Raw genomic sequence first — 14,422 nt, 5'->3', positions numbered from 1 at the left:
TTGCTGGCTATTAAATTGGCACTCAGAACTCTTCATAATGCTGTTACATCAGTATATTTACATTCAGGGAAGACTATCCCGCTATGCTAGTGAAAGGACTATCAAGGAACACTTCAGCTTTTCTTATTATTAAAATACGTGTGTGCTTTGTCGTCTTGAGCAAATGATGCAACGAAGTCGCAACATACGAGAAATGCGTTTCACCTAAACCACAAGCGTGAGAAGATCATAGATAACGGGAGTAATGGGAACGGCCGGCATAAACAATAATATAATCACGGTTTTTGATTATATATTTTTTTACTAATAACCCCAGCCTATAAATATCCATTAAACACTTTTTATAAAGATGGTTTAGACGAAGTTTCGTTATTTTCAGAGAATTAACTACAAAATCTAAGAAAATGGCCTCAGGCGTTTAAAACTTACAATCCTTAATGATGTCCTGAAAGCGATAGAAGAACTAAAAGAAACGTTTTCCCATTTAATTATCATTTATAAGCATCTTTCAATATTTATGTCATTTTAATAGTTTCCTATTGTTTTTGCTCAGTGTGAAAAATTCTCGAAAGCAACAACTAATACTTTCACTTAGCAATTACGCACTTGAAACAATTAAACTCTTTTGGTGCAATTGTTCTTCAGAGAACAAAATTGTTCACTTTATTGCGTAAAAAAACAACAAATCAGCTGCAGAACTGTGAGCGGGAAAAGTTCAAATTTTTAAAAACCAAAACGTTAATCCATGCTTTGAAAAACGAAAATCGATGCCTACCTAAATGCGCGAATAAAGGAAAAAGAAAGTAATAGAGGTTAAAGGCTAAGAAGATGCATATATTTCCTGCTTAGTTTTAGTCTGGTCTTTGCTCTCTAATTGCGTATAAATCCTTTCACCTCATCATTCTTAGGAAGAAATTACTGTATTGGCGGGATTTACATAATCATTGATAAATTTGAAAACTAATCATTATTTAATTGCAACTGACACGTTTGGCTCAAACCGTGTAAAACCGAAATACCTATGCGTATACAATTTTTATTATACTTGCGTATTTCTTCTCATTGTAATGTATTTTTATTATACTTTTTAGCACCTATTGGCTTGATCTTTCTATCAATATTCTCAATATCTCCAATTGCCCAAAGCATACGCAAATCCTTTCAAATCTTCAAGTGTCCATTAGCATGCATATAACACAGCTATTTCTATTTGCATTGCGAATTCATTGTAATGGTTGCATCTAAAATTTAAATTTCCGCAAACTACACTTATGTACATATATATCATCACGTGAAAGTGAGTTCGAAGATTAATCTGACATTTCTTGAATAATCAACGTTTTAAGAATTTCCTCAGGTAAATCACCAATTCAACTGATACTCTTCGAGGAAAAACGGCGCAAATTTGCATAATTTTAGCTGCCTCGGAACTGCATAGAAAGTTGCTGGAATTTTAGTTAACATGTTAAGAAAAGTGCAAGCAAATAACCAGTGCAAGGAAAATCATCACTAAAAATAATGCCACTAGACTAGGCTAGAAGAAAGTGAAATGAGACTAGTTACATGGGAGAATTTTTGTACGAAATTTGGGGCGTTATCTTAATAATGAAATAAGCGTTAAGCAAAAATTTACAAAAAGCTCTAATAAAATTAATGAGGAATTGCCAAAATTCTTTTAGATATTTAATGACGGTTTCATTTCACGTTTTTTTAAAATCTAGTAAAAAATGACAAAGAAACAATGCTAGGACTGGAAATAAATAAAATGAGAGTAGTTAAACACAGGAATTTATTAATGGAATTAGAGTAAGTATAAACCTCCAGAATTTGCCTTGATAATGCAGCAACCGGAGACACTTTAAGGCGAAGCGCACGAAAAGTTAATAAAATTAACAGACACTGACCATCAATTATTGCCAAATTGTTGAAAATAATAATTATTAAATAGTTAAACGACTATTATGAAGTCTTGTTAAGGGAAGAGTAAACAAAAAAGGCTATTAAGCAAAACGAGAACTAGAAGAAAGTGAAATTAATTGAATTATATAACTACAGCAATTTAATAATGAAATTCAGGATATAAAACCTCAAAAAGCTTCAGGTTTTTCTTTGATAATAAAATATCCGAATACATTCACAAAAAGAAACGAGCACAACTTTCTAAGCTAACGTTTTATTGAGTCTCGAAAAAAAGTACTAATAAATAATGCTAGAACTGGAAGAAAGAGATTAGTAATACGGGAAGTTTCGTAGGAAATTTTAAAAATAAACCCCTAAGAAATTACCAATTTTGCTTTCATAATAAAATAACGGAAGAAACTCAGCTGAAGAACGGCAATGCTCTAAGGACTGATAACTTTTTTTGATAAATTAGGGAAGAATCTTATTAAATAATTAAACCAGGATTTAATTTAAGTAATTAGTTTTTCAATAGTGGGATTTTCGGTCAACGAATGGTGGCAAAATAAAACAGTACTTTTTCGTGGGCCAACGTTTCGACTTTATTCAAGTCATCCTCAGGGCTCTAAAATCGAAAACAGAGGTTTTTAGCCTAGAGCCTGGTGGAGTTTCAACACTTGTGTGTGACATCGTTATACAATACAAATTTAAAAATTTAAAGAGCACACATCTAATCAACCACAACATATTTAATTTAAGGTTTTTTCAAGTCTGACAAAAAATACTAAGAACCACTGCCAGGACTATAAGAACGTGAAAAGGGATTTTTGAATGAAATTTGGACCATAAACCACACAAAAGCTCCAGATTTTGCCTGAAATTGAATTGAATGAAAAACTTTGCTGAAGTTTCTTATTAAATAATCAAACAACTATTTAAATTAAAATATTGGTAAAAAAATAGCCAATGAGCAATAGACGACTAGAAGAAAGTGAAATAACTTAAATTACATGAATGAAATTAAGACCATAAACGACCAGATTTTGCTATATTAATTTAAAAAGAAACTGGTTAAGCTCAGAAAAACTAATAAACTTGCAAATAATACCCTGCAAATAAATGTTTGAAAAACCGCTTAAATCTCTTATTAAATATTTAAACAAATATTTTAGTTGGAACAACTTATTAGGCCTGAAAAAAATGTCTGCGCAACAGAAAATGCGACGACTGGAAGAAAGTGAAATTAGTTTCGTTATATGCGAGACTATAAGAACCAAACATAAACTATAAACCCCCAAAAAACGCCAGGATTTCCTTTTATAATGAAATAACTGGATAAACTTTAAAGCAAAGCTGACTAAAAGCATTAATAAAACTAACCGACACTGCCAAAAAACTGTCGGAAAATCGGAGATAATTCTCGTCATACCTAAACGACTGTTTAAGTTGCAGCTTTATTAACGCTACTATTAAAAAAAGACTAAGAAACAATACCAGTATTGGAGAAAGTAAATGGGGATAAATGAAACTTGGACTATACATCCCTAAAAACTTCCAGCTTTTGCCTGTATGATAAAATAACTTGGAGAAACTTCAAGGCAAAGCTCACGAAAAACCCTAATAAAATTAACAGATACTGGGAATGAACTATTGAGAAATCGTTGAAAATTCCTATTAAATACTTAAACGACTATTTAAAGTTTTATAAACCTAGCAAAAAATGCATCATGTCACATAAAATGGGAGAAATTCGCGTAATTGCTCGCCAGCTGATAGCTTAATTGGCAAAATTCATGTTCGATATCTCTTCAGGATTCCATACCAAAGTTGCATTTTTATATTGAATACTTTGACTCTAGTTGTTAGTAAAAACTAATGTAAAATGTTTATTCATTTAGTCCAGTTCGTTAAAAAAATTACGGCAAGGTTTCCGGGACCACAAAATAAATTTGAAAATATGGAAATGTTACTACAGAACCAGTTCCGAGGTGTGTTAGAATTATGGCACAAATAAATGGCCGAAACACAGCAACTTCAATGGGTTTTAAATATGTATAGCCAAAAGCGAATTGATAGAAAAGCCAGTTCGTTAAAGTTCAAGCGATTTGGTGAAAGTTATTTATTCCAGTGGAGCTTTAACTAGGAAACCGTCGATTTCGCAACTGAAACTGTTATATCATTCATAGATGAGTTAAAGAGCATCCGCCTGGGATAAAGAGTGAACTTTATTCAGAGGCTGAACAAAAACGTTTTAGGAATTTAAGCCAATGGTAAATGAATTTAAAATTTTGAGCTTGATAAGAAACCCTTTGTTGGTTGGCTTCTAATTGCTTTTGCTTTTAAAACTTTAATATCACCCCTAATAAACTGTGTGAACTTTTTGTGGTTGCCGAAATTAATTCTTTGCATCACCCATAAGGATATTTTCAACAAATATCTATGATGTTGCCTTTGTAAATTTTATATTTATCTTTAATTATACTTGAAAATTATCAATAGCCGGTAAACACAAAAGACGTAATTATTTAAAGGTTTAGAGACAAACATATCAGAAAAGTATTTACATAAAACATATTTTGCCTGCTATAAACGAGAAAATTTTAAAGTAAGAAAACAACTTTCATGTTTTACCTCTGAGCAGAGCTTTAACTAATAATTACTCTTTTCTTTCGCGTGTCTTTTCAGAAAATATTCATAAATAATAATAATCGTTCATAATTTTTTATAAATTTCAATATTAATCATGTGATGTAAATTACTGTGATTCACAAGCATTTTTCTAAACAATTAACATTGTTGATTGAAACTTTTAGGCAATCGGCGATAGGAATTTCTTCCTGACGTTTCGCAAGCATGAGTTACTTCCATCTTCAGAAGCATGTTGGCTCCCTGACCAAGAAGACCTAAAAGCACGAAAAACTCATCAGTTTCAAAAAGCCGCTAGCTTAAAAAGTTTAGTTTTACAAAGAATATCACATCCTTTCAACGAAGGCAGAAGCTGGCGAGTTTTTCAGACCGTCGTGAAAAAAATATTTCTGATGTTTTCCAAGCACGGGTGTTTTGGCTCTTTAGAGGTGTGTTCGATACGGATGCGAACATACCTCTGAGGATGCTCTTGAGCTTGCGAAACGTCCAAAACAAATTATCCTTGAGCCGGCCTAAAAGACTGAAAAACTCTCAAGTTTAAAGCAATGGTCACGGAAACCTATGGTTATTTTCTTGCTTTTCAAGCTTCTCAGCTTAGAAACGTCCTATAAACATTTTCAAACAAGTAAGTTTGTATTTTACATATGTCCAAATGAATTACATTTTTATATCAATTATTTGCTTGCTTAAATTTTAATTAGATTAATTTTAGTTAAGAAAAACAATTATTGAAATGCAAATAACGCTTGGAAAACCACGAAAAAATTGAATTTTGTCGTCCAACGCGACATCTAAAGCTACTTCTGTAAAGCATCTGGTGCGATTTCTTCAAAAAATGTTCTGGGCGTTTTTCAACAATTCTTCATCTACTTTCTTCGCTGAGGTAGAGATGGCGAGCGCTCCTTAACTTGTTCTAGACAGGTAGGTTTTTTACTAAATTTTTCTTATTTTGTCCTTATAAGTAGGTTTGGACATACTTAAATTTATCGAACGTGCTAAACTAATTCAAACATTCTACATAAAAAGCCTCAGTATAAGTTAAAGAACTTATTTTGATTGTTGAAACTGGCACAGTATTTATTTAAGAAATTAGATAATCAAACAATCGTTTTTCAGAATTAGGTCCTTTCAATATTTATTAAACATTTTTTACTGCCTGATTGTTTTCGACATGAAACATTTTTTAAATCACCATTTTACCTCGCAATGACGCTCTTAGAATAACTTCAAAAAAATTGATGATCAAATTTGTCAATTGCACAAATACAAGAAAGCAAATAAAGGTTTTTTAACCTATCAGTGCTTAGATCGATTACCCATAAACTAGCCGCAATCTAAGAAATTTAATCTGATCTTACACCGATTTCCACTTGATAAATTAATACCTGCTCGATGAAATATTATCCTAATAAAGCCGAAATAAAACCTCGATCTACGTGCCGAAATGCACGTGTAAATTCACCGTTAAAGTCCATCGGATTTGTCCTAAATCAAACTAACGTTAACTGCACATGATAAAATCAACAGTTGATTAAGCACGAATCCCGATTAAAACTGAACGCCGCTTTTTTCTGGAGAAATCTTAATTTTCTGGTTTCTAGTCGAATTCGAATTTCAGATTAACCGTACTAATTTTTTCCATTTCATTAATGATATCCGAATGAGATTGGCTGGCGTTCTTGTGGTCTCTTTCATTTAAATTTGTGTAGCTTCATTTAAATAATTGCTTCATTTTGCTTATTTACATACGCAGGAGAAGAACTGAATGAAGATACGTGAGTTGAACTAATAAATGGACAACTGAGCTCTTTTGGATCCGTAAATTGGCTAAAATTCTAAAAAAAATTCAAGTTCAATAAGTTGCGTCTTTGTGATCAGTCAGCGGTTGAACTCAAAACTATTGAATATTCTAAGAAAACTTAACTGATTTTTTACCGCAGCTGCCTAAATATATTTTAACTATTTCGGAAAGTTGTTGACGTTCTTTCACAGAAATGTTTTCCTGATTTAATCAACATTTTTAAGAGTGGGTGAAAGCTTTATAACAACCCATACTAAAGATGTTTTAAATTCCTTATTACACTTTTCCCGAAAAAAACATTGTCGGCATTTTATCTTAAGGACATTAAAATCCAAACTAAATAAGTAATTATAGTCTAAATGATCTTAAATGAAGCTATTTTACATATAATTTTCGGTTTATTTTAACAAAACTTACTTAAACACTATTGACTACTTCATATTACAAGACCTTAAAATAGGAGCTAATTTTCAACGCAATGAGTGCGTTTTTGTGCGGAAGTCATACTTCAAGTCGTCCTCTAAATGTTCGGTAACAGGTTTAACTTGCTCGGATTCCTGGAGGTTTACACCTTTCGTCCAAGCGTTAGGCAGAAGGAAGATCGGCAGTATAAATTTGCCTAAAGAAGCTGGTGGCTGTTTAGTAACCTAAAAGTTCAGATAATTGCTACTTTGTTCACTCAATTTACATTTATTAGCTTCACTCATTACCCCAATGCATCTTTTTAGGAGAACACAAAGACAATGGTTTCCCCAATACCAGCGTAAATTAATTCTTAAAATATTTAAATCCCCATTAACTTAACTAGAAAACCCTGAAATTACGTATCTTTAAATCAAGATTGTGTTCACTTAGTAAAGGGCTTAGCAGGTTTCACACACGATCAGTGGTCAAGTCGCCCACGTATTCTTCTTAGGGTCAACGTCTCCCCAATTAAAAATTGATCTAATATGAACCACTCGGTTTTATGGTCGATTTGAGATGGGTTCTGGAGGGTTTCTTAATTAATTTCCGATGTCTATTGATTAAAACTGAAGCACAAGAGCTTAGCTGGGAGCTTTAAGATGGGCATAACCATACGCGCTTGGAAGAAGCAAGGAAATTGGTTTTGTACAGGGTGATTTTTCAATTTGTGTTCACATGTTTTTTTGGAGTTTTGAGTTTGCTTTCGTCATTCGCTTTGTTTTTGCCGATATCGTTTCAGCTCTTTGCAGCTGTAGGAACCTGAACATCTCACAGAGAAATCGAACTAAAGAACAAATAAATTAATTGCAAACAACTGAAGTGACTGTGATCTGACCAGTAAAACAAACTGCAGCCTCAACATTTGCAAGAAATCTTTATAAGACAAACTAACCCAAATTAACTCCATGAAGCAGAACTTTTTTATTCCCTTCCTTCATTTTCTTACTGATTTGCGTAGTGAGAGAGATAAAATTTCAACAGCTCTTCAAAAGTAATGAAGCACTTTTGTTGAAAACTCCAATCAAACCCTTTGAGTTTAGAATGCTTAACCGCGCCTAATTCCAGCTGTAATGTATAAAATACAAGTTGTTCTTCCACGTTCCTCTTTAAATAACATGTTCCTTTATCGGTACCATTAATAACCATTTGATCTATAAATTCTTCATAGCGGACCGCAAAAGGTACCGCCATGGTTCTAGTTCAATTCGATCGCCCACACACTCCCAGACACCCTGCTGTTTAAAAAGAAGATATATGGTGGTACTTTTCCTAATTCTAATTTTATTCATTTTATTGCCTGCTTCGTTGTTACAACTTCCCATCGCATTCAAAAAGTTACACAAAACGGTTCTGCCTTGTCCCTCTGTATGGTTCAAGTTAAAAGTTACTCCGCCTGGGAAAATGACTTTATTTGTGGCTTTTCTGGTTTGGGAATCGGTTAGATTCTTGTTTGTTCCTTAATTAGGTTTGTATTGCTGAATAAATAATGTTATTTTAGTATTATTCACCACATGATCGTTGCTTCGAAGAGCCAAATTTACAATAGTCATTTTAAATTGAATATTTTTCAATATTAGCGGTGCACAGTGTCACATTTTGGTTTTTCTTCTTTGAAACTCAAGCAACTGTTCAGTATCTAATCAATGAATCATCGTGATTTTTTTAAATGAAGCTTAGGCAGTCAGGAATGTTGTAAAAATTTTTAAAGGCCAATTAAAGACATATACTTGGATCCGGACAAATTGGCGAAATTGGTAACTCTCTTAATACGGGCCCGATTTCGACCATTGAAAATTCGTTCGAAAGCGAGTGATTTGATCTAAAAATCGTATTTTGCAAACTTGAAATCAGATAAGAGACTTAAATGTATGTTTTATGTATGTAGAAATGTTCAGAAAGAAAACTGGGTTTTTCGAAAAACGTACGATTTTCTATAAAAACTGCATCTCTAAAAATTGCAATCGATTGAAAAATTTATGATGATTTTAAGGTCGAAAAGACGATTTTCTCAATCCCGAACAAAATAATGTTACCTCGATTAACTCATTTTCAAAATAGAACACCAGATTGTTGGCAAAGTGCATTCTCGACACATTCACTGTATATAAGAAAATTTGCATTTGCGACAGTTTGGAACGAAATGGACTCTGATATTGGCAATCGTAAATCTCTCAATCTTGCACATTCTTCCACTCTTTACCTTGTAACTTGGTCAGGTATCAAAATTTTTCAGAATTTGAAAAATTCATTAAAAGCCCATAGACTTGGCGTAAAAATATGTTTCAGGACCAAAGTTCATTTTGATCATCGCTTTAGAGCCCGGGGAGTTTAAATTATCAAAGATATTTGCAGCGCTGGTTGTTTCTGGAAACGGCTATTTTGGTACACGTTTGGCAGCACAAGATTTTTTCAAACCCTAAAACAACTTTTTAGGAGCCACTCAAAGGTTTTAAAAAAATTGTAGTAATTTTTTTTGTATTTTGGAGCGAACTCATAGTGTAAAAACTTTTAAAAAATTGTATTAGATTTATACTTGACTTGCTCATAAACGTTCTGTGACTTTGCCGATTTTGCGTGAAGCCAAATTCACAGCAGATATAAATTGAAGATTCCGCTGTAGGCAGCTGAAACCCTTATCAAAATATTGCCAGTGGTTCTTTAGAAACGCGCTTAAGGAGAACCTGGTGCAGAAAAGAAAACTGCCCTAAAAACATTCAAAGGTCAAAATTTTTCTCTGAAGGAAGCCGTCCCTTTGGGAAACCCAAATTCACACCATATAAACTGAAGCTTTATCTGTCGGTAGCTGGAACTCTTATCAAGATGTTGCCAGTGGTTTTTTTAGAAACGCGATTCCGAAGAACCTGGTGCAGAAAAAAAAACCGCCCTTTAAGACGTCCAAAGATTAAGATTTTTTTATGACCGAACCCGTCCTTTCAGAAAGCCCAAGTTCATAAAAAGATATAAATTGCGGATTCATCTGTCGATAACTGAACCTGTATTAAGATATTGCCAGTGTTTCTTTGGAAACACTCTTACGAAAAACATGGTATAGAAACAAAAACCAGCTCAAAATCGTCCAAATTTCATAAATTTCTGTTGATTATAGCCATTTTCTCAAGGAACCCAACTTTACACCGGATATAAATTGAGGATTCGTCTGAAGGAACTTGAAGCCCGCAGTCAGATATTCCCAGTGGTTGATTAAAAACGCGCGCAAGAGAAACATGGTGCAGAAGCAAAAACCAACTCTAAAAACGTGCAAATTCATACATTTTTGCTGATTACAGCCGTCTTTTAAAGGAACCCAAATTCACAACAGATTTAAATTGATTATATCAAGATACTGGCAGTGGTTCTTTAGAGACTCGCTTAAGAAGAACCTGGTGAAAACCCATCCTAAAAACGTCAAAAGATAAATATTTTTTTCCTAACGAAACCCGTCCCTTTAGACAACCCAAATGAGCACCAGATACAAATTGAAGATCAATTTATCGATTTATGCATCCCGGGCGTTTCTTCAGAAAAGAGAAATAAGATTAGGAACGATTTCTTGAATAATATATATATATTGAATATTTTCGAATGACCATATTTAATATTTTTCCAAAATTCTTGGTTGTCTAAGCTTGATTCAGAAGAAATCACCATGATTTATCTATTAGATCAAAAGTTATTTCATTTAAGGTCACGAAAAAACTTTGATAACGGCATATTTAGCACGTATAATAATAAATTTTCTATTTAAATGTTTAAATAAATTTAAAATGTAAAATCCTTTTACATTTTACGAATGTAACAAATTAAACTTCAGAAAAATTAAGGACCAAATTAAGGCAAAAATACCAATTTAGTCTTGATCTTCATCAAAGATCTTGTTTTTCCATTTTGGCTGCTTTTCACTGTATTGAGCTTTTCTGCCAGTCGTCATATTTGTGTTCCCCTCTCAACCTCAATTGCTTTGTTGAAAAATATTGTGAAAATTAACCCAAATCAAGGCAAATAAAATTCCAGAGAATTTGAAAAAAATAGTTACCTGTGGTGTCAACAATCGGTATTTTCCCGCTTTCGGTTTCCTATAAGATGGAGCATATCCACCCAAATATCCACCAAAGTGGCTTTCAACCGGTGCGGATTTCACATTGAGATCCTCCAAAGTAAAGTAGGGTTTCTCCGTTGCCTTTGAGTAAAATGAATGTGCATACGAAGGCTTTTTAGCAACCCTGAAATGAAAATTTTCCGTTAGAGCAAATATTTCCGAGGACGAAGATGGTGCTTCCAAAAGATCCAAAATGTGCAAAATGAACAACGACGGTGCCAATGGAAATGTTGTGCAGACGTAAGGGTTTGCTCAAACCTCATACTTAGTGATATAAGTGGGAAATGTTGGGCCACTCTCAAAGTACTCTTCTTCGCTTGCTTCGCTATTAATCGGATTAATATAGTCGACTTTTGAATCTTTTGGAACCAACAGCTTCTCGTCATCGTCCAGATATATTCGAATGCGCTCGTAATCTTCCGAAGGGTACCTGAAATTATATAAATCTAACTTTCTGTTTTGTATTTTTTGAAGAAACAAACGAGGAAATATTATTATTTACTTATTGGGAAAAGCGGGGAATTATTGAATTATCTTTGTAAACTCCTGGAAAAATCACCCTTCTATGTATCTTCAATACGAAAACTAAGTCCTCTTGGTGATTCCTTTCTGCATTCTATTTCTGCTAGGATTGAAAATTACTTAATAAATAACACACTCTTTTCACACCTTAACAGGTAAAATTAACGTTTATGGCTCTAATAAAACCTGAATTGAGAGACATCGAAATCCCGGAAAAATGTGTGAAACAGCTAAGATAATATTAGCTCATTAAAGCAAAACAGTTTATTTTTAATGAAATATTTCGTTGCCTGCTTAGTTCCAACAACGTAGAAAACCCTGTTGTCCCAAATTCCTTCAAAATTTGATGGTTTAGTAAATGATCCATTGCTTCGAAGCAGTCCATTACGCCATTATTGTTTTTATTACTTGTGTGTTTTCCTTCTAACGAGATTTTAAAGACTTTCCCTTGCCCGCTAATTTCAGTTTAAACGACAACACGAATCACTTAAGCACTTTAGAGATGTGGTGAAAGGGAGATTTGATGCTGATAGAGCCATTACTCGCTTTTTTTTCACTCAAAGCTCACTTTGTGGCATGTGATTAAGAACAGCTTTGTATAAAAAGAATGAAAGCTTCAGTTTAACAAAATCCTAACTTACATGGAATTTAATTAGTTCCTTCTATTGTTCTTATCAGAAAACTAGTGTATGGGATACGCAATCTTTCACGACAATATGTAATAATGCGGGTATTCATGCCAAACAATAAGAATTATTTACTAAAACCTGCTTATTTTTGTGGAATATTTCACCTCATTTCGAAACACATCAAAGAACGCAATCTTACATATGGTATGTCGGTTATTCCAATGTCGCAATGTGAAGTCAAAAGGAACAGAAGATGCGGGTTTTTGGTAATTAAAGGCTTTCCAAGAAAGGAACTTTATTTCAACATATTTAACGAAGGTTCCAATACTTCGCTTTTTCAAAAACCAATGCTTTCTAATTATTTATAAGCTACTTTATCTATTGTGCTAATTTGCGGTTGCACACATCAGGTGAAGATGTTAAAAAATTAAAATAGAAACTTTAATATGTGCTCAAAGGAAATATACATTTCAAATCTGAAATATTAGTTTATTAGCAGAAAGAAATGTTACTACTTACCCAAATCCATATAATGAACTATCGGCCTTATTTTGATGAATTATCAAACAGACCTAAAAATGTAAACATTAAAACAAATATACTATGAAAACAAAGTAAACACCATGTAAAATAACGCGCCCCAGTCATTTTTGGTTTATTTTACACTTTCATGCAGAGAAAAAGGTATTTTCTGAACCGCATGAGATAAAAATGATTGAAATACGTTACAAAAGCATAAAAGTTAACAATCTATTTGCCTAATGAAAATTATTACATAGATGATTAGGCAGCAGATTTCAGAAAGTAAACGAAAATGAAAAATCTATCCCAAAAGAATCTTCAAATTGTACTAAACACTCTGATTTCCAGACAAGTTCCCCTTAATTTGAATTTGATATGAATATTCGAATTATTTACTGTGAGCAATCACAAAAAAGCTCAATTGAATAGCGCCAGAATAAAAGACTGCATAATACTTAAAAATTTAAATTAAATTAAAAATTTTAATGCAAAAAAACGTTCTGAAGATCAATCATTTCAATCTTTCATTTATATTAATGTTTTAATAATTGCCGTAAAAAAGTAACAAGTTAATTACAATTATCACTAGCATGCAATAGCAGATAAACAAATCACTCACCTGCAAAACGAAAACGATCTTCATATTGTTTTAATGATCGCAAAACTGGTTCAATTGTCGATTGTACGCGCTCTTTTATTACACTAGTTAACGAAGAAAGCTTCATTTAGTAAAGTTCAGCTTGTCGCTAAATCTACCACTTTTTGAAGTCTCAAACCACGAATAATTACTCATCGACGGACATTGTTTAAATGCAACATACGCGAAACTTTGCTATCCTTGAAAAGACGCAAATCTAATAACACTAGGTATCAATGAAAGTGCGAGTTGATCAGTCCGGAGGTAGTCGAGAAGAACTAATTGAAGTCAATTATTCCGCTGCTTTTCCCATAAAACGTTGATCGGTTGTTGAGACGAAAAAAGCCCGGAAACAGGCTCCTGTACCTCGATGGATCGGCAAAAGAACTGCGAAGTTTGCGAACATAAATTTCGTAAAAACTATATGTATTCAAAATGAAACATGTCGCTGAATTTACTTCCCATCACATGAGCACCTGTTGCGTATTGTGCAATCGGCAATATATGCAATAGGTGTCGCAATTGGAAAATTGCCTTAGAGGAAGCATAAGTTGACAAAATTACACGGATGAAACCAGCCGACCATTTAATAGGAGAAATTCATATGTGGCTCTACGAAGCCTAAAACCAATTGCATTTTGCTGTAGGTTTTCACTATCCATTGATAGAAATATGCAATGAATCGTTAGTACCAGGCTCTCTTTTACCAACAAGTTCTGAGCCTTTAAAAGCCATTTGATAAATGATCCTTTGGTACTTGTAAATGCCTAAGTACATAATTTCTAAGTGATTTTTTATATTGTCATATAGGTGTTTCAAGTTTACTACACTTATTTTACTAGCTTGTAAACTTATAAATAACCAAAAACGTTTATTAGTAAAAATTTTCAAATTTTTATGATTGGCACTACCGCTATTTACAGGGTGTCCCGTAAGCTCATATTCAAAAGGGTACTGCTATATTCTTTGGACCAATGGAAGACGAGCTGACCTAACTTTTATTAAAAAAAAAATGTCTGGCTCCTCTGCTATTGATGGTCAAAGTTCTTCGAAAAAAGTCTCTCTTTCGAAATATCGAGAGAATGGTACGATGTATTTTGGTGAACCTGAATTTGTTCTGATGTAAGACTCATATTTTGATGAAACAATCGAGTTCAGCCATTTTGGACAAGTGGTGAATTATTGAGTGTCGTGGTACAAAAACT

General features: G+C 33.2%; 1 protein-coding gene across 1 annotated transcript; it reads right to left on the bottom strand.

Annotated features, from left to right (window-relative positions):
* Positions 1-6,724: 6,724 nt before the first annotated feature.
* LOC125505468 lies at positions 6,725-14,117 on the bottom strand. Its single transcript, XM_048669292.1, has 4 exons — positions 13,200-14,117; positions 12,578-12,630; positions 10,845-11,031; positions 6,725-6,993 (listed from the first exon to the last, which is right to left on the bottom strand). Exons 1-4 carry the CDS (start codon positions 13,221-13,223, stop codon positions 6,817-6,819), a joined length of 441 nt encoding a protein of 146 aa, XP_048525249.1. The 5' UTR covers positions 13,224-14,117; the 3' UTR covers positions 6,725-6,816.
* Between the last annotated feature and the right edge of the window lie 305 nt (positions 14,118-14,422).

This window comes from Dendroctonus ponderosae, unplaced genomic scaffold (assembly GCF_020466585.1).
Source record: "Dendroctonus ponderosae isolate FM_Combo_2020 unplaced genomic scaffold, Dpon_F_20191213v2 Dpon_F_20191213_8, whole genome shotgun sequence".
Lineage (NCBI taxonomy): Eukaryota > Metazoa > Arthropoda > Insecta > Coleoptera > Curculionidae > Dendroctonus > Dendroctonus ponderosae.
This window is presented reverse-complemented; position numbering and strand designations above follow the sequence as displayed.

What these genes read in the sequence shown, in the direction of transcription:
- LOC125505468 (XM_048669292.1), bottom strand. Translation starts at nt 13,223, where the DNA reads ATGAAGATCGTTTTCGTTTTGCAG. An exon ending in AGATCGTTTTCGTTTTGCAG is followed by an intron (nt 12,631 to 13,199) that starts GTGAGTGATTTG and finishes TTACATTTTTAG; the next exon opens with GTCTGTTTGATAATTCATCA. An exon ending in AGTTCATTATATGGATTTGG is followed by an intron (nt 11,032 to 12,577) that starts GTAAGTAGTAAC and finishes TTTTCATTTCAG; the next exon opens with GGTTGCTAAAAAGCCTTCGT.